This window comes from Ciona intestinalis, chromosome 8 (assembly GCF_000224145.3).
Source record: "Ciona intestinalis chromosome 8, KH, whole genome shotgun sequence".
Classification (NCBI taxonomy): domain Eukaryota; kingdom Metazoa; phylum Chordata; class Ascidiacea; order Phlebobranchia; family Cionidae; genus Ciona; species Ciona intestinalis.
Genome location: NC_020173.2, coordinates 3,998,918 through 4,023,022, shown reverse-complemented (window position 1 = coordinate 4,023,022; position 24,105 = coordinate 3,998,918). Strand labels below are relative to the sequence as shown.

Genomic DNA, 24,105 nt, shown 5'->3' with positions numbered 1-24,105 from the left:
CAACCGCACCAACGAATGACCGCGAACTTAAAATAGACCTGTTACGTAACTTGCCTAAGGTCAAAACTGGCACCAGAATATTAGATAATCACACAGAATATATATTTTTGGGTGGGAGAGATGACACTCTTTTTCATTGTATTTTCTCTTCCCATTTGGCAGTAAACAAATAACATTCATAAAGTTATATAACCGTTTCCTCACAACTCCTATAGATCCTTGTTAAGAGTTTTAAATACGATCAGGATATTTGATTATTATGTGCTGAACGTCTCCTATCTTGCTCCATCTTATACTATAACTCTTTTTTTATTATAATTTTTATTGGAGATATCTCTAGAAGGCCGTGTATAGACAAAGAAAATTTAAATGTTTTTTTACGACGAGGAATATAACTTCTGATCAGAATAAAAAGACTGCAATGGCGACTTCAAGCTGTGATTTTCAACAGCGGTTTCCACCTACGGAAAAATATTTTCATGACGAACTGTTGATGTGCGTAATTAGTCGTACAGCTGCTCACACTGTCAATAAGTAGCACACAGTTCTATCACCTTGTGCTATAAAAGGGGAGCTGGGTTGATGGAGTCATCACATTTAGTTACTTCAAGCATCAAGTAACCATCTATATATTTATTTATTTATTTATTTATTTATTTCGAAGACTTCATTACATTAAAATGGCCGGTGGACGAAAATCAAAAAAGGAAGGAGGCAAGAAAGCCCAAAAATCAACATCCAATGCTTTCTCTATGTTTGATCAAAACAAAATTCAGGAATTTAAGGAGGTAAGTTAGATCTGTATAGCAAATGCTTAGATAAAGTAAACGCGTTTTATATTATAAACACGTCTAATGATATACAGGCTTTCTCTATCATGGACCAGAACCGAGATGGCTTTATCAACAAAATCGACTTGAAAGATACATACGCAGCTTTGGGTAAGTATAGTATTGCTTATCATATTATATTGGAGTCATATTGAAACTAAATAATTTGTTTAGGGATCCGTGACGTCAGCATGGACAAACTTGAAGCAATGGTCCTGGAAGCTCCGTCTGCAATCAACTTTACCGTCTTCCTCAACATGATGGCTGATAAATTACATGGTAAGTAAAATATTTACAACGGCTGTTGTCGGCTGTTTTACTCGCATTCAGTTTGTTAATATAAAAAATATTTTCAGGAACCGACTCCGAAGATGTCATCGTTCAAGCTTTCAAACTTCTTGATCCTGAACAGAAAGGAGTCATCCACAAAGACTAGTAAGTAACTCGTGAGATCTAACTTTTAATTTTTAATAAAGTTTACATTTTTGCTACAAATTTAACATTGCTAAACTTTTTTTCGCACACGCCACTTCTCATAAATTGTCTCCAAGTTTAAGACACTGAAGTATAAGTCACTGAATTTTAAATATATTTTTCGTCTATTTTTTAGTATTATGTTAGTATATTAGATTTGAGTTTGTTCTAATACATTGCTATTACATAACTTTATAGTTATAGTTTGTTGGTGGGATATGGGATACCTACTCATCCTATTGTCTCGTCCCATTAGGTAGTAAACAAAAAAATCAAAGAAATATAAAACCGTATTCACACGACTCCCATATACCGTTATTAACTGGTTAAAACAAAATCAGGATACTTGGATGTTATGTGCTAAAGGTGTCCCGTCTTCCCCCACTATGCTACATTGATTAATATCACATTGCAATTACAGCTTATCGCAACTTCTCATGACTCAAGTCGACAAATTCAGCAAAGAAGAGGTCAGTACAATAACAAATTTGTACCCATTTAATGTATATACAAGAATATATGTTATCAACCGGTATTGATAAATCTTATATGAAATATAATACAAAATTTTCACTTTTTTCTAGGTCGAGCAAATGTTCGAAATCGCACCGATAGATGTCGCTGGTAATCTGGACTACAAAGCACTGTGTTACGTCATCACCCACGGACAAGAAGAAGAATAAAGACCAAACAATTATTAAAACCATTTTCTACTTCGTTAACACTATAATTACGTCAAAGTTTTTTTTAGAAAATAAAATGTTTAATTTCTAAATTCAAATGTTTCTTAATTAATTCGAACACGCGGCAGTTTATTTAATCAATACAATTCAAACGCAAACATCATTTCTTGGTCAGTACCATTTTGTCCGGTTCAATACAGCCGTACCATTACCAGAGTTTAAAAACGATAAGAGCATGCGGCACAAATTTTTATAGCAGTATTCTATACCAATAAAACAATTTTGCAAAAAATATTCATTATTTGTAATGTTTTACGCAGTTTCTAAGTCTGCGTAATACATTTCACACCATGGGAGTAAAAGTTGCGGTTAGATGCGCTTAACATCAAGAATACTGTGTATCCTGCTTTAGTAAGCGGTCAGTTTGATCTAGTGTTAGTTTTTGCCTAACTACATGATTTTAACTTGTACCGGCTCCTTTGAGGTGTGGAGCGGCGCGCTTTGATTTGGTCGATTAGCGAAGCCAGTGAATAATGCAATCAGTGCTAAACTGTTATCTCACGGGGGCAGCTTGATACGTAAATCTAAAGAATGTACGTTCGTATTTACAGTCCAAACACGAGACAAACAGTGTTAGCGCTCTTTGTCTCATTGTTACAGCAAAGTGTCTTCGTAAACGTCGCGTTTGATACTCGGAATTCGATCTTTCGAGCCGGAATGGATACAAATTTCCTGGCGCGCACGGCTAGGCCGCCTGTGTTTCATTATAGGAGGTATAATTAATTGGCGGATGTATAGAAAGGGAATGTTTACACCATAAACTCTGGAAACAACAAACCCCCGCACCCGGTATGATGGTAATTCTTGTACAGTGAAAGATTACGCCAAAGAGTAAATGATGCCGCATACTTTCTTTGTGTTAAAAACGATTCGATTCATCAACAGTTGCGGACGAACGAGCAAGTCCTTGTTTTTCATGAGATCAATGAAACATTAGAAGAGAAACGGTTTTGTCTTCGCGTTGCCATCGCAGCACTCAACTATTTACAGTATTCCTACAAACGACATTTAACGACAAACAGCTTTCGCCAGTACATCAACATGTCCTACTGTTTGTGGTCCTTAAGCCTAACCTACACATAAAGCAATAAAATCGGTTTACCCTTGATACGCAGCGTTTGTCCTACGGTGTTACCGGCAACGGAAAGAGGTTTGTTCCCCCATGTAGGAATTAGTATACAATACTTGAGTAAGTTATATAGTAAATTGCCACCCATGTTGTGATTGCGAGTTAACCAGTTTACTCTAAACTTTAAAATAAAACCCAATTAAACACAACAGAAACTATTTTAATAGCCAATAAGTACGAAAATATATTTAATAACTACTGGCATAAAATAAAGTGAATGCACTTTTCCATGCTGACAGTCATATACATTTGTCACTTCTTTTGCACAGGCTTCCCAGTGCATTAACAGTACCACAGAATTCCAGAATGGCATATGTAGATAAGAACAGATAACATGTGGGTATATAACGGCGGACAATGTATAACATACTCAGATCACAATTGTGACGAAACAAGATCTAGTTGAAAGTTGTTGCCGTAAATCAATACAATGAAAAAGGTAATGTATATTATATTACAATTTATATATTTTTAAAATGTAGACGTGTGTACCTTGTGTGGGGTAAGATTGGACACCTTTAGCGCATATTATTCTGATCGTGTTTTAAACAATTAGCAGCGGTCTGTGGGAGTTGCAAGGATAAGATTTTCCCAACTCTTAAAATGTTCTTTATTTCTTGTCAAGTTGAACGGGAAATAGAATGAAAGGGTGTCTCATCTTCCCCACCCTACTATACTTTATTACACTGTATGTTTTACAAATTTTAGATATGTTTTGAATTTTCGTAGAAAGATGTTTGAACGCGGTTAAGTATTAGGATGGGGTAAGACGGGCCACCTTTCCATTATTTTTTCTGTCCCATGTGGTAGTAAATGAAGAATTATAAAACCATATCCTAATGGCTCCTATAAACCATTGTTAATTGTTTAAAATACGAACAGGATAATTGGATATTATTTGCCAAAGCTATCCCGTCTACCCCTACCCTATGATATAGCATCCCTTTTCCATTGGTGCGATCATTGTATACGAGGCGACTGTATCTCTCGTTGGTATATTACCACACGCCCAATGTATACAGCATAATGTAGCAATAGTAATTTAGAAATCCCAAGAGAGCTTGTGTTCAAGCTTCACTCGCACTCCGTGACATGGCCTTAAAGAGCATAGGGTACAAGACAGAGCCGGCCGTCAGCCGCTGGAAGGCAGCTGTAACTCCACCTACCATATTAGGCTCTGCGTACGGATGGCGTTCAACTATTATAAGCGCGAAATGACGAGTCTCTTAAAATAGAGGCACTCAGAGATAAAACTTATCTGCTACACTTCTTTCGCCCTTCACTCGGTTCGTTTATCAGTCTAGAGATAAGCCAGTCCAAGGAGCCTCTCGTGACTTTTAAATCTGATTTGTTTCCGTGATTATCGTAAAGTTACATCGAGAAAATGGTAAGTAGAACAGATTCGACAACCGATTAACCGGAACGTGTCAAGAAAGAAAAGATTTCCCATAACTCCAAATGTATATTGTATAAAATGTTAACATTTTTAAATAGTCTTAATAAAATGTTTATGGAATTGGATTTTCATGAACAATAATAAAAACTTTTCACCCAGGCGAGCAGAAAGACCAAGAAGAAGGAAGGAAGCAAGCAAAGATCACAAAGAGCAACCTCCAATGTGTTCTCTATGTTCGATCAGTCTCAAATTCAAGAATTTAAAGAGGTAAGCAGACTTTCGATAGTTTGTGACTTGCTTTATTCTCGCTTGTCCGAAAAACGACAGTCGTTATAACACGGATACACCTCGTGGCGCCCTACTAGTTTCCACGTATGTAACTTTGTGGGTGATTGCTTCTTCTGCATGGCTAACAATAGACAACACATTATAGTGACCACTGGGTTACCGCTAAGCGTGTTTCTCAAGAATTTATACGCCCACAACGTTGGCAGTTCTTATCAATTCTCTGCAGCATTCGCGTACAGAGTTTTCCTATGCCGGTATAACGCACAGTGTCGTGTATTAGGGTCGTGACGCGGCTCGCAGTAACTTCGCAGCAGCGAGCTCTGGTTAGCGTTCGGTGACTTTCGTCATCCTAATCGGGCGGATATGACGCACTCGGACCACTGCTTCTTTCACACTGCGTGATCATAGGTGATATGCACGCATGTCTTCACTTCCACCGGAATCGATTCGCCTTTTGTTAGATATTTAAAACAATCATTGTTCCGTTCCGGTCCAGTGGTTTAACATAAACATCGATGTTTACGTTAGACCTGTTGAATCACGCTTATAGCTGGGAGGTGTGACGGGAAATGGTGCGACAAATAACACTCAGACAACGATTTAAACGACTCTATTAGCTACACAATTTTACTCGATTTCATGAACTGTTATTTTTATAATATATTATCGAATTCGGTTCGGATCAGTTTTGAGATCATCCGGATAAGCATTATTTACTCTGCGAAAACATGCAACGGTATATTCAAAACTTATAAAGCATAAAACGCGGGTATTAATTTTCGCTTATGTTTTTATTAAGTTCGTACATATGTAACTTATACGCAAGAATTACGAACGAGAAGCGGTTTAGGATTTTGTTTCCGACTGCTGGTTGTGACGTCAATCCACTGCCGAACGTAAAGTTCCGGTAGTGACGTAACTGCAGTTTAACCATATGTTGCACTGTGAATCTTCTGCCTTTAGCGCATGAACTGATAATAGCGGGGAACTGCAGCAAAATTTGCTTCGCAAAATCTAATATATTATAAAACGTACACAGGTGCTAATTATGCACGCGTTTATTACTTTAATTATAAAATGAGGAAGAAGACGGGACCTTTAGACATATAATATCAAAATATCCCCCTCATCGTGTTTCAAATAATTAACAGCGGTTTATGGGCAGTCGTGAGTACAGAGTTTAAAATGTTTTGAATAATCTTTGTTTACTAACAAATGGGTCGACAAAATAAAATTAAATGGTGTCCCATTTTCCCCCACTCTACTACACAGTTAAAACTATAATTTAATCAAATTAAATTTTCTCGGGCAGGCTTTTACGATGATTGACGCTAACAGGGACGGCTTCATCGACAAAGAAGATTTAAAAGACACCTACGCCTCCCTAGGTACTATATGTATGCATTCGGTATTAACAGCTGTGACTGTCGGTATAAATACGCTGTGGCCGCCAACAGAAAGCAATTGGAACCGACGGCGCAGGATGCGTTAGCGCTATGGTTGGTTTAAATGCCTTTGTTTATTCAGGACGTGCCCCGACTGATGACCAAATAGCAAATATGCTTGCTGAGAGCAAGGGACCCATCAATTTTCAGATCTTTTTAGGAATGTTCGGTGATAAAATATCTGGTATGGTTGTGTAGTAAATCATACCCGGCTAAACCATCTACCCATTTCATTCACCAATATTATCTCATGTACACTGTCATGGATCATACGAAATTTGATATAGGTTGTCATGCTACGCCTATGTTACCACTATATTCGGTATATAGGTAACATTAAAAGCGAAGCTGAGTTGGAAAAAATGATGGAAGACGCGCCGGGGCAACTTAATTTTACCGTCTTCCTTTCAATGATGGGTGACAAGATTAAAGGTGTATTTTCGCACCAGTAGCAGCACATTTTAGACAAAACAGCACGCTGAGCACACTTTTTTAGAAAAATCTTGATAATGCGTAGTCAGCTGCACAACGAGCACGACTATTTACCTAAAATAAAGCATTACGTAAATTTTACTTTAAAAAATTAAAATTTTGCAACATAGATCGCTAATTAAAATTAGGGACATATAGGTAGGCTGTAACGGGTCTTTTTGTTGGGTGGATTAGACACTGCAGTGTCTTTCCACCGGCCGGTGTGTACGTCGCTTTATTACCGGGTAATCCCGGTCAGTGGTTCCGGACAGCACAGAGAGTAAGCCCTCCACTGAGCGTCGTTAGCCTAATAAAACTAAACTATTGTAGAGCATTAGGTAGCAATTGTATATAAAGGATAATTTTATAATTTTGCATTTTTATTACTAAGTGAATGTATTTCGTATGGCATTCACACAAAATTAACCACGTCGCTGCCTACTTCATATTAAATTACTTTTGACTTGTCACCTCCACAAAGTACATCATCATGCTCCTATACGCACGTAACCTCTCATTCTGCTGCATGACAAGAAATTTTATCTGGAATTACCTTCGTACTAAAATTTATTTTAGGTACCGATCCTGAAGAAACAATAGTGCAAGCGTTTAAAATACTGGACGGTGACGACAAAGGTGTTCTGAACAAAAAAGTGTAAGTATTTTATATATAATATGACTTAATACTTTGAAAGAGAGGCTAAAACAAGTTTTACTACCTCTTCTTTTTGCAGGCTGGCTGAAATCCTCACGACACAGGCAGACAGGTTCAACCAATCAGAGGTAAGCGTATAGGGAAAAGCATATAGTAGGGTGGGGAACGTGGGACACCTTTAGCTCATAATATCCAAATATCTTGGTCGTGTTCGAAACAATTAACAACAGTGTATGGGAGTGGAGGGTACAGTTTTATAATTTCATGCATTTTCTTTGTTTAATACCACATGGCACGAAAAAATGAAATGAAAACGCGTGCCATCTTCCCCCACCCTTCTATATTCCAAAACCCATATTTTACACCTTGGTTTCAGTTAAACCAAATGTTCGAGATCGCCCCGATCGACGCTGCTGGCAACTTGGACTACAAGTCACTCTGCTACATCGTCACCCACGGACAAGAAGAAGAATAAATCGCTTTTGAATCAATGACCTTTCGATTTCATGCAGTTCATCACCGTTATATATACATTACGCATCACCGGTATTATACACGGGCTATTTCGCCTCTATTTTAACGTCTAACAACTTTTGGTGGCGGCGAAAAAACGGCAAGTCGTAAAAGTCTAATTTCATGTTTGGTGAATGTTTGGTTTGAATATACTGGCGCAGGTTTTGTGTTCTTGTTGACTTGACAGTGTAAGTGAGGTATCCAACTGTCTGCTCGCGCTGATCTGGCATCAAATATCACGTTCATCGTCATGAAGAATGTATATCAATTGGTAAAATAAATAAAGTTTTACAGTGAACATTTTGCTAAATCCAATGCTCATGTATTCTACCTTTCACAAACTGTTGTTAAGAAAGTTTAGTTTCAATATAAATTAAGCCAAATGCAATGATATCGTCTGTCCACACAAGTAGTATTTAAATTTAACGACCCGTGGTCGATAATTTGCTTTAATACTAGTTGCTGAAAAGCTAAAATTTGTTAGGAAATTCTTAAGTGTTGAACATTAAAACGAAGCTGGAACCCACGAAAAATAAGGACAAAAGTTGCGCTTATGTGCTTAGACTGACAGGAGGAGAAATTAAAGAAAAACGCTCCTTTCAAGAGAAGCAAAGAAACAGCCATAGAGAACAGGAGGCGAAAAAGGACAAGACGAAGCACTTCCGATGCGCGCACGCTTCCGCTTTTTCGTTTCACAACGATTGATGCGATGCGAGCAATATTATAGACAGTATCAGCTGTTGCAGTATTAACTGTAAATGCGTGGGTTCAATTATGCTTTGCATTCAGCGTTGTGATAAGAAACTAATCGAGTGTGCAGAAAAACACATGAAATGTATGCAGGCACAGCCAGTACATATTGCACGTATTGAAACAAGAGTTACTGCCGTGCTGGATGCTGAGAGATAACGCGTTATACGCAAAAGGAAATGAGTCGACGTGCAGCAGGCGAGGGCCGGGAGTGTACGAAGAAGAACGCCTGCACAAAGACAGTAATACAGGTTTACCGCACATATCGAAGCTGAATGGCTGGCTAGAATACAGGTATAGCTATACAATATAGGAGCGCGCGTTAGACAATTAAAGCTGGTTCAGAGAATGCAAAAGCTGCCTGTTGATTAAGTTTAATAATAAATCGAATTACCGGTTTAAACGAGAGAGGTCGGGCTATGATATAATGTTGCTTTATTTTAGATACGCAGTATAAACCAATAGATGTATTAGTAGGTATATTAATATTATAATTGGATAAACCTCATTTAGCATGTTCGGGTAATGACAATGCTCCAATTGTGAAAGTGTACGTCGGAATCAAAAGAATGGCAGAAGCTATCGCCCTTTATGGGACCAACGTACCTATAACATCGAAAGTAAATTGTGACGGTCCCTCCGCTACAGCAAATACAATGAAATGTAAACCGACCGCGTATTATGGCAGCCCCGACTTAGCTGATACGAAGAAGTCAGTTCATAGATCTAGTACCCAGCTGGTTCAAGGTGGTGGAGAAGCGGTTTCCAATAACGCCCAATGTGGAAGTCGTCAAAGGCTAAACGCCAGTAGTAGCTTTGATGTACCAGCAGTTTACGCTGTGGCGTCGTCGGTCGCGCAATCAAACTCACCAAGTACAGTGTACGATAATATGACGAACTCTGATAACTTTACCCCCCACAAGAAAGCTACTGACTGTGAAGTAAAGGCCGAATTCGGCATAAATATCGTTCCCAACCAACGGAAGTCGGGATCGTACTCACAAGAGAAGCATAAGAACTTTGCTGGATCATCGAAACATGACTTTGCTCCACTGACAACATGCAAGCCGTCCATCGACACTTTTCAACCATTAGGTATGCAATCAAACTACTTCTCTTCGATAAACAGCTTGCACCACTACCACGACAGCCCACTCAACGACCACGTCGGTCTAGACACAGAATATATGGACATGAGAAGAAACAGTTCCCACTCTATGTCTTCAGGAAGATCCAACTCTAGCTGTGGTCTAACACCGACTTTGGCGTCGCCAGAACAAGACGCCAACTATGCCCAGCAGTGCTATCCATTCCACGACCATCCGTCACAGCAGGAGCCAAGTTTATCCCCACTAATGGAATGTATTGCGGCACTGCAAGGGACTTCTCCCGCTGCTGATTTGAGCGAAATTCCGAGCCCGTTGGGTGAATACGACCTTGATTATTCATTAGGAAAATCGGACTATGATACAAAACCGTACGGTAGTGTTTGGGGCAATGACGGTAGATATACGGACGATTCTAGCCAAGCAACGTTTACAAGCCTTTCCAACTATTCCGCTAACTATACATCGGGTAGCCAAGGGTTAATGCCACATTCATACAGCGGGCCGTACAGTAATGAAAACAACAGTTGTCAGTATGCCTCGTCCAATTCTTACACTGAGGGTATTATGCAAGGCCCTCACCGGCCATATTATAACAGCAAAAAGACGATTGCTACTCGCGAAGCGTTTCGAGCAGTTGGAACCCAGGATGAGAGCGAACTGTCGAGCGGAATCGCGTCAAAGCTTCCGTTGTTATCCTATCCAGGAAGCACACTAGGGGATGATCAATACACAGGTTGTCCAAAGCAGTACGGTAACAGCAGGGGTAACGGGTTATTAAAAGCCGAGGCGTTTGAATCGAACTGTTTCTCGGAACCGAACGTCATATTTTCGAACGGTGACCGTTTGACGCCCATCAGCCACTGCCAATCAGTTAGCCCATGCGGGCAGGCTATTGCAGCAGATGATAAGATTGGTGCCGACATAAGCCACGATGGCAGTAGTAAAGATGATAGTGACACAAATAACCGACCACCATATTCATACTCGGCGCTTATAGCGCTTGCCATCCAGAGCAGCCCAGGAAAACGGATGACACTGCGACAGATCTATCAATACGTGGTCACCTACTTCCCTTTTTACAAAAACAGTAAGACCGGCTGGCGCAACTCGATACGTCACAACCTTTCTCTGAATGACTGTTTCAAAAAGGTGCCGCGCAACGAGAACGACCCAGGGAAGGGAAACTATTGGACGTTAGATCCGGGAAGCGAGAAAATGTTTGACAACGGAAATTTCAGGTACTTAGAGTAAAACAAATGACAACAATCGGCCAATCAATGCTTTCGATATAGGAAAGCAATATCTAAGTAACAAAACAAATAAATGTCACTATTGCCGCTAATCCCAATTGCATTTGTTCTCTGACCGGTTCGGCCGAGCGCTCGGATTCACGCAATACGTATGTTGGCTTATGCTAATACTGTGTGTTGACTGGGCGGAAACATGACGCATTACATCGCACATTACGGTCGACACGTAACCAGGTCGTTAATTCCGGCTTAGGCTTTCTCATGCCATATCCAACGTCATATTAAACAGAATACTCCATATTGTTATTACAAAATCATACATGCATTAAAACAACATTAAAAATTAAGTTGCAAAATTACGCTGGTTTGCATTGATAATGGTTAACCTTATGTATTTAACAGGCGAAGGCGGCGACGACGAGCAGACATGAGAGACGTAACCGGACTGTTACAAAAAGCACCAGAACACATGACGGTATGCGTACCTGTACCGAGCAAAGTCGAAATCTCACAAAGTTTCGAAGCAAAGTTTCTTGACATGTCCTCGTCCAACAGAGAGCACGAATACCTAAGCACCAGCGCGCCAGGTTCTAATGACATGATGGAAACGGACTCCGAATCTTATCCAAACGTAATACATATTCGTACTAACTTGCTAACGACGCCTACTGCGCACAACGCTACTGCGCAACCTCAGCATACGTTCAAACAAGAGAGCGTTGGCAACTACGTGGACGATTATGCAAGCGCATTTCCCTCTCAATGCCAGAGTTCTTCGCAATGTAAATTAAACGCAGAAAAAGATTTTACTACTCTACCTTAAATTGTGTTTTGCTTGTACCGCACTAAAAACAATCGGAGCAAATGTAATGTAGAATATACATTCCGCCTTGCACTGCAATATTTTTATGGTGTTTCTGTTAAAAGTTATTGTAAATACCTGCTTAAGTTTAGTCCAATAATTTAAAGATATAAATATATTTAAATCTAAGCGTAGTTTAATGTACAATATTCAGGTCTCAGTGCAATAATATCCCATCTACCCGGCGAGCTTTTTTTCTATTTTCTTTTTCTTTCTTTCCGCTTATGCTGTATAGGTATTACACGTAGCAATATGACATGCGGTTTTGCACAGTTTTAAGGTGGACTCACACCTTAAAAACAACATGTATAGAATGTTTGAAGCGATCTTCAATGTAATTGGTTTGTCTGGGTCTTTGCGCTTTGAAAGTATTATTTATTTTTCTCAGATTGAGAATCTACATTCGATATAGTTTGTAAATTGTGAGTTCTTTCATGTTTTACCTGAATCTGTTTATGTTCCGTTTTCTATTCCCTTACCCCACCTATTCAAGCGATTTTATGTTTTACTTTCAAATTGGTTTATTGTACCTTAAACCCATATTGCCCCAGCGTTCCATTATTTCAGTTGTATGTATAACACAGCATATTTAACCAATCATGCAACAGCTATTATAGTTTGCTCTTAAAATTTTTTGTCGCTTAGACCAATTTTTTGTATTGTTCTGTCTATAGTTTAATAGAAGCCGAATAGAACGAAATTTCATCGAAACAGAATACTTTTGTTACAACGCAGTTGCGTTTTTTTTGCGGATCGTTTCTTTAAAGCATCTTTTTCAGTGTTAAATATTGTACAGCGGTGTAAATATAGCAGAGTTTTGCATATGCTTCCCCCTTACTTGCAATAGAGTACAACTTGGCACACTAGGCAATTCGTGTATAGTACAGATTTTCAAATGCCCTGAATATTTCACAAGGTTATACTTTCACGTAAATGTTCTTCAGTGACGTTGAATAAATTCAAGGAAATACCAAAACCGAGCATCGCCGAGATAAACGTATACGCGCAATTTATATTTTGCACATATATACAAAATCACGAAGTATGGCACTTTACAATTGATCAGCCCAGCCGAACAAATAATCGTATCCTATGACGTAATGGTATGACGTCACTCGAGCCATGACCGCCAGTATATTTGTGTGAGTTTTGGCTGGGAACGGATACGACGAGGTGTATCGTCTCAGAAATGCGATACGGCGTTCAGCAGAGCGGAGAAACCCCGAATATCTGAAAATAGCTTTCCCTTTTAATTTGCCCAAACAGCGGCGAGTCTAATTTTGATGTCACTATATACACTTAATGTGGGCGTTACGCAAATCACCATTAGCAGATGAAGTGTTCACGCCTAAGACACGCTTTGGGCTACGCCATACTTTCCCCATCGAAACGCAACAAAAAGAACAATAAAGTTTTTAGTAATGTGAATAGACTTTTGACGCGCGGTCTCTTTTGAAGGTACAAGACCTTTGATCGACCGACAGATTAATCGAAGCGATTACTCTAAGTAAGAAAATGTAGATTCAGGCTTGGGTTCGTTAAAATGCAACTAATTTTCAATGAATTATATATACTAGAAGAAATACTCGAATAACTGAAATTAGTTGTAAATTATAACTGTATAGGTGAAGGTTACAGGTTTATTATTTGCAAATGTCCAACTATATTACTTTTTGCTTAGTGGATAGAATGACGTAATTTCTTTTCAATTTCGTCTCTGCCCGTTAAGCGTAACGGGCAAAGACGTGAGTTTTTTAGTAACTTGACCCTGGAAAGTTTATATTTCAAAATAGATGTCAGTCGTCAACGAAACAGTTTAACCTGCCTAGTCGTGTGGTTGGTGTGAAAGTGCATTGCGGGAAAAATATACGGGAGACGAATGCTAAGAATACGCCATTTAAACCGTCGTTGTTTTCGCCACGCATGGGCGGTAGAGATGTGCAGGTTATTTAAATGGGGAAACCTAGTCAGGTCGATTTCACTCCGAGCTCAAAGTCGTTTGACATCGGTCGTAGAGTTAACCAGATGACAAATGTCGCAGGTTCAACAAGTACAATATATTTATTCGGTAGTTAAATGTCGCGGAAAAAGTGGTGGAATATATAGTATGCAATATTACCTGCCATTTAGATGCAGGTTTGTAAGTTAGACATGTTGCGGAAAGTGGTTAGAAAGATTAACGAGTGTTTTAGATACAGTTAAAGATAACGATCATTATAACCAGAGGATAAGCAAAGAAAAAGTGGTTTGCATTTTTAACCAAGTTTATTCTGTTTTTCACAGTATTTGAGTATAAATTGTATAGACAAATATTAAGAAAGCAACTTTTCGAATAATGGTACTAGTTGACCGGCACATTAGTCCACCGACGGCCGCAATGAACCCTGCATTCCCCCCACCGACCCACGCTCCCACTGCACAAGATATGATGGACGTGCCTTCGATGTACGAAAACCTTTACCAGGCCGGGAACGTTCACATGGCGGGAACTCGGGCGTCGCATTCCGGCCATTATTCACTCGATTACTCGGGAGGCGCGACGGCGAGTCCATATCACCTTTGGGCAGCTGCGGCCACAAACCCATACAACTCATCTTACATGCAAGGATATGGACCAAGTCACCACCATGCAGCAGCCGTTGCGGCGGCGGGGCAGCGACAACTTTTCGGGCACCATACACCGTCTCACCCCTCGTCCGGTTTTGGGACTGACTTCCCGTGGCTTTCACTGTCGAGTCAAACCGAATTGTTCAAGATGGTCCGACCGCCCTATTCCTACTCTGCTTTAATTGCGATGGCAATACAGAACTCTAAGGAGAAAAAACTAACTCTATCCAGCATATACTTATACGTGGCGGAAAATTTTCCGTTTTATAAACGCAGCAGAGCTGGCTGGCAGAATTCAATCCGGCACAACCTTTCACTTAATGATTGTTTCAAGAAGGTGGCAAGAGACGAGGATGACCCGGGAAAAGGGAATTATTGGTCGCTTGATCCGAACTGCGAGAAAATGTTCGACAACGGAAACTTCAGGTTTGTGCGGTTGAATTATTTTAAATAAGAAAAAAACTTTTCCAAAAAAAAACGTTTATACACATACGAAATAACCATTAAGAGTTTGGGCGCCATTTTGTAAACCCGCGACACAAAATGACCAGTGAAAGTTTTTCGGCGCAAAGTCGCCCGCCGTTTCTTATCTCCACTGCGATTGAACATTTCGGGCGAGAAATGGCTGAATACGTGACTGGGGTTTGGTGCCTGAATTGAAGCTGCGGTTCGATGACTTAACGCCCAATTATCCCAACATTGTTTTAAACCGCAGACTGGTAATTTGCGGTAAGACCTTATCAGATGGTATAGCAACATTAGTAAAACAATGGCGATGTACAAAGTGGCGCGCTTAAAAAATCGCTCATCCAATTACGTTTGTGTCATAAGTTCCGATAAGCGCTGCTTATAAACAAAATTCGGTAAGCCCAGGAAATTTAAAGATAAACAGTTTACGAACGGTGCATGAGGATTAGTATGCGGTCGACTTATCGCCTCCATCGACGGCACCGTCCAATCTATTGCCGAGCACAAAACAATGATACAAGTCATCCGAGTGTTGCCAGATTTATTTCATTGCGATAGAAAAACTGTTAACTTCATTTTTATTTGGAATCACTGTATGTCAAAGCAAATAAATTCTCCATAAATTCGTATTTTTACTAGACACAATTTCGAAATAAATACAAATACAATCGATTAGTTAACTCTATAAGCCATTGAGGCAGCACTAAAGAAAGTGCAAACGCTGTAGCTGTATAAGATAACCATCGGTAATAACTCATTACCGCCAACCCTGGGTAATCGTCTCAATGGCGACATTCTTCCACCGTTGCGAAACCGCTGACCGTACGACTCCGATTTTAAGCCCAGATAAAATTTATCGTTAAATTCGGATTACAAACACTGTTTGCGATTTTCCACCGAACTACGTCATCGCGGTCTCGGTGTGTGACGTCACAGGTAAACTATTCAAACACGAACTCAAAGGACCGAAAACACAAATTTGTTTTGCGCAATATTTTTTTTAATTATAATTATTAGTACGATTTTTGTTGGTTTAGCGGCCACCCTTTTATTTATCACTTTTACAGTGTAGTTTTTAACGAATGTCGTTTTGCTGTTAATTCCATTTTCTTCGCTGTTTAAAAATATTTCGGCCTTTACTTTAGTATTCAAAAAGATGAATACTTTTTTCTATATAGTTCTTAAAATTGACCACAACTATTTATAAGCGTTAAAAACGTACGAAAAACAATTATTCGAGTCATTAAGGCCCGCTAACCGGAAAAGCGGCGGTAACGTTATAGCCGAATTCGTATGGCGGTCACTTATGGGTCAATCCTGTGTTACCAATGACCCCGGGTCGCCTAACACAAGCAGTGGGTCAACAACAGGCTTAAGTCCATCTGCTATGACAAACAGATGGCAGAGGTTAAAATCACGGACATTTTGTTATAAAACTATTTCTCAAAATGAGCTTTTTTTGTTCGTCCGCCACAATGAGATTCGGCCAAATTTTTGCAGCTTTTAATTTCGAAGAAATTTTCAATAAGTTTTTCAATTGACCTTTAAGTTAAAAAAATCGGTGTGCTAGGTCGTTATGGGAAAAGGTTGTGAATATACGCGTTGTGGAAGGTAGAGGCAACAAATTTAACAAGTGCGCGGAATACGGGACAAGAGGCGGCACGCTTCAGCGCACGTCAATTTCGCTCGGTTAATCAAGTCTCGATCCAACGGTGATACCATGAACCCGAAATTCAATCAAGGCTTTAATACTTGAAGATGAGGCACAGTGTCTCTACTTCGAGTGGTGGGAGCGAAAAGCCAAAGACACTTCCGCAGTATTTGAGTGAAGGGGCCGTGACGTAATATATAAATTCATAGGCCAACTACTACAGGTGCGGATGTCGTTTGCACCTAGCTACGCAAACTCGCAGACAAAACTTCCGCGCTATTATTTTATATTGGAACAGAAAATAAAAACATCTGCTTTGTACCGGCACGCCGCTCCGGCTGGTTTCAATAGCTCGCTTATAAATAACCTGCATAATCAAGACCTCGCAAACCCTTGTTTTGAAATGGACCCATGGCGTTTTGATGGCGACAACTTTGCGCTTAATCCTTTAAACTTTAGCGAATCAACCACATTGACATTTAATACCACGCACCTGAACAAAGTTGAATACGCTTCAATACACGACGTTGTTTAACACCCTTTATCTCAAACTAAATTAAAGACTGTCAAATAAACACCCCAAAAACGGTCAATATAATTTAATTTAAGATATACAATGATAAAACATGGATATAGATGTTTTGAGCGCGATTTTACAAAACTGCTACTTTCGACGAAATGAATCATACACGTAAACTAAATTAGGAAATCACCTGAAGTTAGTGATAAAATCTTATGATTCTTATAACTGATTGTATCCAAGACATGTGAACATACGGCGCTGAAATATTAATTGGCCTGTGTTAAACTGTAGTGAGATTTACATAAGCTCCTGTGAACGACTCCACGTATTCGAATATTCACATATTATTTATTTGTTTGTTATATATTTGCAAAAAAATATTAAAAATGGTGAGAAATTCTCACTTCGGCCACCAAGTCACGGCCGTAAAACCGAGATAGCGGTGTTTAGATATGGTTGCATTTGTTTGTAATTAGTAAAGCAATAATTAATTACGTTTACGAAACATCAGGGAAGGTTAGCGACCTAACGTCAGTCACATAACTTATCCGATTATCGGAAAGTTTCTCGGTAACCAAGGCTTGCTGCGAACACGACTGCTTAAATCCTTATCTGATCTGCGAATAACTTGTAACCGGCAAAAAGTTATATCTCTTGTTTTAATTGCAGGCGAAGAAGGAAACGAAGAGACCAAGGAGGGGAGTCAAAACCGGACAGACCGGAGGATTTCAATCTTCCAAGAATTCCGCATTGCTATTCAACAGCCGCCTCATACGCCGCGTCATCCCTCTCGCATAAGTTCACTGATGAAATCGACTCCTCATCTTACTCGGAGATGGAGCGAAGGGAAGAGTCGAATATGCATCCTCATCTCTCGCATGCATCACCTATTGGTGGGACTTCAGAGCAAGGGAGCAACATTCGAGGAGGAGAGATGGCGATCCACGATCCCAATCCTCTAACATCCCCGCAACAACAGCAAGCACACAGCAGCACACGATCCGAGGGCTCTAACGTTGATATGATGGGACACGATGTTGAGCAGTCTTACCAAACGCCAACGGTCGCCCAGCACTCAATGAATGCGGCGACTAACGAGACTCGACTCCCAGCCTCTGTTGCAGCTAGCATGCTGCCTGACTTCCGCATTGCAAACGGACAATCCCAATACTGCTCAGGAAACCCCGCACCGACCGCACATCATTCCCAAGGTGCGGCGACGACATACGCAAGCAACTACGCCCTCTCAGCCACAGCGACACACATCTCTCCGCAATCGCAATATCACCCGCATTTCAACCCAGCCCAAAGCCAGCGACCATTTAACTTTACAGTAAATAACCTTATCCATCGACCCTACCCCCGAATTTAACACCTGGAAGTCATCCAATTTAAATTATGAACGAATCTGTTGCAGTCGTTCGGTGCTGGCACCGATTTCTGTTAAACGTTCAGGAAATGACGTCATGGGTCAAGTAGGAAATGCCGCGAATTAATCGAGCGGAACGGGCGGTGAGCTAGAATCAACCTTGACTTTTCAGTAGTTATACTTGGCGTGCTGTATCCGATTACAATGACGTTATTTCACATCGAAGTGTTGATGTATTCCATCCAACACATCACTCAAAAGTTATGCCCTCACTCAAACTACACCGCAGCTAACACGGTTATCATCGTATATGAGGGACTTTGTACAATTATGTTCTTATTAAATATCTATGTTTTGCACGTTCGTTCCCAACGTACACGGGTATATTGAAACTAAGTGCAAATAAATACTCATTATCAATTTTGGAAGGATTTTTGTGCAGTGTGGTATAGGTCCAGGTAAATATGGAGGGGTGTAATTAAATACTTGACTTGTCAGTTTGCGATTCGAAAAGGAAAAGAAAGCTTGTTGCAGTTGTCAACAACAGTTGAATAGCAATGACGTTTAACTTGAGGTTATCGCTTCATCGAGCAGAGCAATTAGACCAAAAGTGGTTTCTTTTCACTCATACACAGATCACCGAATGCGAGTGTTTCCACCGATAATTTAAAACAAGAAAATGTTGTCTATTTATAGCTTATAGGTGAGTGAAGCGCAGAATTTCTTAAATTCAGGCAGCACTGGCTTATTGCGTGATAATTTATCCAGACGCCTTTCTGGGTCATTAGGCAGGGCTGATGTGAAGACCTGCTATCACAAAAATATAAGTCCGGATGCCGAATGCCTGGAAAAGAAGAAGTGCGGTGGGTTTCAGACTTCGACGCTGCCCCGACGCCTTCTCGGGTTTCACAACCAGCCACAGATGTCTGTCTTCTGCATATCAAGCTATAAAACGAAGTCTGGCAAAAAGTCAGCGCGTGACGTTTGTTTTCGCCGGGGTTCATGTGAGTTGACCTCATGGAAAATACAAAAGTAACCACGGGAGATATAAAATACTTTATTACTGCGTATTATTACAACGTTGTACGTTAGTTGTCGAAACTGGCACCGTTCAATTGGCCAGGCAAGTTGGAGCCTTTGTAAGAGCAACCTATGACCGCAAGCTGATCGTTTAATTTCACTTGTCCTTTGAAGTAGACACATATGCCGTATATCTCAGCAGTACAACTGTTGTAGACGCGTGTAGATGAAAAATGATTCTTTTAGTTGTTTGTTGCCGTGTCTCACGCCACGTTGAAATTGCAATACGCCGACTAGTTTGGTAAACACGGGCAAAATAATGATTGCTGGCGAAGCTAACACTGAACGTGTGGCAGTTAGGAGTTAATAAATAAAACTTTTTTGTTAATTTCTTTTTTCCTTATTTGGTAGTAAACAAAGAACATTTAAATAATTATAAAACCATACCCTCACGACTTCCATTGACCATTGTTAATTTTTCAAAATACGATTAGCATATTCAAATATTATGTGCTAAAGGTGTCCCATATTACCCCACAGTATTCTATGTCTGTCAATTTCGCGTATTTGCTATACGGACAGAAAGGTAAGATTTTTCGATGACGCATATGTTTGTAATGTAGATTAGTACATACTTCTCACGGATAGTCAGAAGTTTTCAGTTGTATTCACTCGCCCGCATTTATTACCATTGTCCAGTAGCGAAATTTAATTTTGACTTCGTAACGCTTGGCCCATTGAACCAATCACACCGTTTAGAAGTCTTACACACATGACGCATTATCTCTTGAGAATGGAATAAATTTTCAACTAAAACATCTGCAGAGGTGGAAAGAATATACAAAGAAACTTGCTGACAGACTGGAAACTGCTCGACAGTTCGACGCAGACGTCATTATACTCTGTTTATTGATCGACGTGTTAAAAGCGAAAACGTGTCACTGTCTCCGGTGATGATAAATAATTTTCCGAAATATAACCTATTGTCGCAAGTTAGTAAACACAACTTATAGCGATTTGTTTTCTTTCGCTTTTGTTTTTCGGAAACGATTACGGGCAAGTTTTGAACGAGTCAATTTGACGGTCACGAGCAATCGACTTGTATACACACTAAATGTGTTTAAGTGATACAACAATTATGTTTGGTGTGACAAGGTGACACGTTACGCAAACGCTGTTGGAGACAAGATCAACGTCGTATTAGCACCTGGCTGGAAAAGGCTCAATAGCGGACAGGTGTCGTTTGTGTCTTTCATGAGTAAATTCTTCGCGATTAACTCGGCAAAAATCGCTGCGATTCGCGCGGTGGAGTTGATTCCAAACACCTAGCCTCGCAACTTGGTGCTAGACGATGTTTGTATTTGTTACGCAAGGAGTGGTGCGTGCCGCATGACAATAACTAAATCTGTGTTCCCATGGCCAGATCATGAGAATACGACGGATGTGACGATTCCGTGGTATAAGACGACTGAAAAATAAATGTTGCGTGACCAAGTCACCAGTTGTAGAATGCCTTGAAACTTGAAAGCTCCGAAATGTTTTCGTATCCGCACAAACGCTTAGTTTTAAACCTTCAATTTAACAAAGTAGATTGACGGCTAGACGACAAAAGTAAGAGCATTGTTGAGATAAAGTTAAGTAAGCGTCCGAAGTATTGAGTAAGTTAAGCAGCTTAAACTATCAACTGGTGAAAACCGGGCATCAAATTTACCGCAAGATTTCATGCTTTATTCACATTTTGACTTTTTTAAGATGATCCGTTCACGAATGTCGAATTGAGTTAAGTTTGTCAATACCAGCAGACACTCGGTCTCTTAGGCTTGTTTTAATTAGACGCTACAGCGCCCACTGCCGATTTTGTTTATTTATAGTGGTTAGCCGCTAAGGGCTCCCTAAGCTATGCGCTCAGCGTGGTGTTCCACCCGAAACAATATTTTCACCACATGAATTGATTGCATTGCTGATTAATTATCTGTAACATTTAGAAAAATGCATAACAGTTTGGTCACAACGAGTATGTCGTTATGAATTTCCTCAATAAGTTAATGCTTTGTCCGAGTTCGGAAGGAAACGCGATGTTCAAATTTGTACCAAAACAAACAGAAAAGATTAGTTTCCACGGGATTGTGACCTTTGACCTTAAACTGATGACCAGTTGGTCGACATGGCGCCAAAAACAAGGCGAGCGATCGACTCTTCAAATTTTCCCTACATATTCACCAATTTCGATAAATCAACTTACAACAATTCAGCACCATCGGAAGTCTTATTTCAATGCATCTAAAGGCGTAAACCGAGTCATATGAGATAAACTCAACTCAATTTACGTTTATCTCTGACTAGGAAAATTTTGGTGAACGGGGCTAACAGCCGTAAAATTACCAATAATACATTCATGATACGACTGGAGGAAGCCAGGCAATCATCTTAATAGACCATCGCGTCTTCAGAATTCTATACGGGTATAACTAGCTGGGTATTGTGTTTAGTGGGGCACATTTCGAAATGATTTGAATGTTTAAACCATCCTTTCCAGTCCATCGCGTATTTTGGCGCTGGTTTCATTGACGTCACAATTGAAAATGTCCTGCGTCAGAATTCGCTGTCAATCATCCGCGTGACCCGAGAGGCCGATGCGAGGAGCGGAAGGAAATTTTAAACAAATGCACGCGAGTCTTCGTCAACGACAGAATAATGGTGGCGCTGTGCGAGCGCTGGTGAGCCCTCGGGTGCAGCGGAACGGCCAAAAGTTGATCGACGGTTCGCGATGTTGTATTTTACTGATTATTATCTTGATTATCACGAAATGCGCGTTCCTGCGCAGTCGTCCCGCTAAGATTGGGTCTACACGTGCGCATTACCCAAACAAACCTATCCAAGACCTGATTAATCTCCGTATAACGCGCCGACCAAGAATTCTCGGCAGTTTTAATCCGTTGATATACGCGAAGCTACACTGGCCGTCACAAGGTCGCAACCCATGTGTGGGACAGCTTAAGCCTACATGACGTAGCAGCTAGCTTACCGAGAAATCCAAGTGTGACGACGATTAACCGATTGTCGTGATTGATAACCGAACCAGCGACATGAATTAATTTTTATTGCTTGCCTCTGCACCGTTGCTGTAAATAAACCCGACGGGTTCGCTGCTGCTTTTACAGCGTTCGCTTTAAATTTGAAAGATTCCGGGCATCGCAGTTTTATGGCAAACAAGTGACGTACATGAAAATTTCGCGGCATCGGTTAGTTTATTTGGGGTTTGGGGTAAACTATAAGGCGTGATACCTAGTACAGTGTGGAAGTGGCCATTGAACGTAAATCCCGTTGCATCAACAAAAGCTGTATTGTTGCCAAACAAATAGACGACGCCGGCGTTTAACGCCACATATATACCGCCACCTTTTCCTGCGCTGTTACCATACACAGATATTCATAAAGCGAGTATTTGTTTGTGTGCTTTGTACTGCGGAGAGATAAAAAGCATCGACCTTTCGCAAGCCATGTATCCTGTTTGTATTCATCATGTTATGGGAAACAACTCCACGCCCGAAACGATTGGATGCGAATCAAAGGGAGGACGCATTCAGAAACCGTATTATTTGATATTAAATTAAAACATGACTCATTTTCGGGCTGTGTTGTATAGCAATGACTGTAAAATCGACGTTGAAAAACAAATGAATTTATGTATGCAGCATATGAATGCAGCTTGCTGATATTTAATTGTATCAGGTTTTGAGGGCACGGTTTATCTCTGTGCATCTTGTCGTCTCCGCATCGCCAAAGATCGTCATAGTTCGTGATAGGCCTGAATTCGGTGGGTGCGGGCTCGCTAACTGTAAACAGCAACGGTTGGAACGACGTTCGCGTCCCACCAACATAGCGGAGCGTAATCTGCTTAACTGAGACAGCTTATTATGACAACTGCTGCAGTGAGACGTAATGGTATAACTCCGAAATTAATTACATATTGAAATTCGCACGCTACCAAATTCGCGTTTAGAATAATAAAAAAAATATTCACGATTTCTGATTTGTGTTCCTGATACATAATTCTATACGGATTAAAATCGCTGTACAAGAAGATATCGGATTTGATTGAATTGCGGATGTCGGCATAGTCATGTTTACAGGCAACTTCTAGACACGGTCCAAGTCCATGGGAATATCACTGTTGATGTGTAAACAGATAAAAATATACAACGCTGTTGGGTCATCGAAGCTAGCTCTACTGCTTTATGTAATGTTTGCCGCGATTAATGAAAGTGAATGTTAACTTCATTAACGTCATATTATCCGAAAATTTAACCAGATTGTCGGATTATTTGTATTTACAATAAAGCGCACTAATCAATTATTATAAAATGCCCTAACATTGGGTATAAAAAATAAACACGAAAAACCCTAAAGCGTAGTGGTTAGTTTGTCCTATATCACAAAATTGCATTAATCTTGTTACTATACTTGGTCATTAAAATATTCTAACTCTTTTAAACCGCGACTGCGTGTGTGTATGGTTTGTTTACGCAACGAGAACAAGCAACCAGTTTTG

At 40.1% G+C, this 24,105-nt stretch overlaps 4 protein-coding genes and 1 long non-coding RNA gene across 8 annotated transcripts; all 5 read left to right on the top strand.

Moving 5' to 3' along the window:
* Positions 1 to 581: 581 nt before the first annotated feature.
* Positions 582 to 2,245, top strand: LOC108949268 (myosin regulatory light chain, smooth muscle-like). Its single transcript, XM_009861042.3, has 6 exons — positions 582 to 788; positions 866 to 941; positions 1,005 to 1,109; positions 1,187 to 1,265; positions 1,726 to 1,774; positions 1,889 to 2,245. Exons 1-6 carry the CDS (start codon positions 681 to 683, stop codon positions 1,985 to 1,987), a joined length of 516 nt encoding a protein of 171 aa, XP_009859344.1. The 5' UTR covers positions 582 to 680; the 3' UTR covers positions 1,988 to 2,245.
* A 1,251-nt stretch (positions 2,246 to 3,496) lies between these two features.
* LOC100177714 (myosin regulatory light chain, smooth muscle) lies at positions 3,497 to 8,242 on the top strand. 4 transcript variants are annotated; one of them, XM_002125071.5, is made up of 7 exons: positions 3,497 to 3,615; positions 4,732 to 4,839; positions 6,173 to 6,248; positions 6,636 to 6,737; positions 7,353 to 7,431; positions 7,511 to 7,559; positions 7,808 to 8,242. In XM_002125071.5, exons 1-7 carry the CDS (start codon positions 3,607 to 3,609, stop codon positions 7,904 to 7,906), a joined length of 522 nt encoding a protein of 173 aa, XP_002125107.1. In that variant the 5' UTR covers positions 3,497 to 3,606; the 3' UTR covers positions 7,907 to 8,242. The 4 variants fall into 4 exon arrangements, with proteins under 4 accessions (XP_002125107.1, XP_026691391.1, XP_002125168.1 ...); XM_026835590.1 differs by lacking the exon at positions 6,636 to 6,737 and adding an exon at positions 6,388 to 6,489; XM_002125132.5 differs by lacking the exon at positions 3,497 to 3,615 and adding an exon at positions 4,433 to 4,563.
* Positions 8,243 to 9,206: 964 nt separating this feature from the next.
* Positions 9,207 to 12,737, top strand: foxi-a (transcription factor protein). The gene is made up of 2 exons (NM_001078243.1): positions 9,207 to 11,041; positions 11,456 to 12,737. The coding sequence occupies exons 1-2, from the start codon at positions 9,264 to 9,266 to the stop codon at positions 11,874 to 11,876; spliced, it is 2,199 nt and encodes a 732-aa protein (NP_001071711.1). The 5' UTR covers positions 9,207 to 9,263; the 3' UTR covers positions 11,877 to 12,737.
* A 1,462-nt stretch (positions 12,738 to 14,199) lies between these two features.
* foxi-b (transcription factor protein) lies at positions 14,200 to 18,953 on the top strand. Its single transcript, NM_001078244.1, is given in 2 exon segments — positions 14,200 to 14,948; positions 17,834 to 18,953. Coding segments are annotated over 2 exon segments (1,401 nt in total). The 5' UTR covers positions 14,200 to 14,250; the 3' UTR covers positions 18,537 to 18,953.
* A 1,078-nt stretch (positions 18,954 to 20,031) lies between these two features.
* LOC113474454 lies at positions 20,032 to 23,743 on the top strand. The gene is made up of 2 exons (XR_003396107.1): positions 20,032 to 22,015; positions 22,090 to 23,743. It is a non-coding gene; the product is annotated as an uncharacterized LOC113474454 (long non-coding RNA).
* Positions 23,744 to 24,105: the final 362 nt, after the last annotated feature.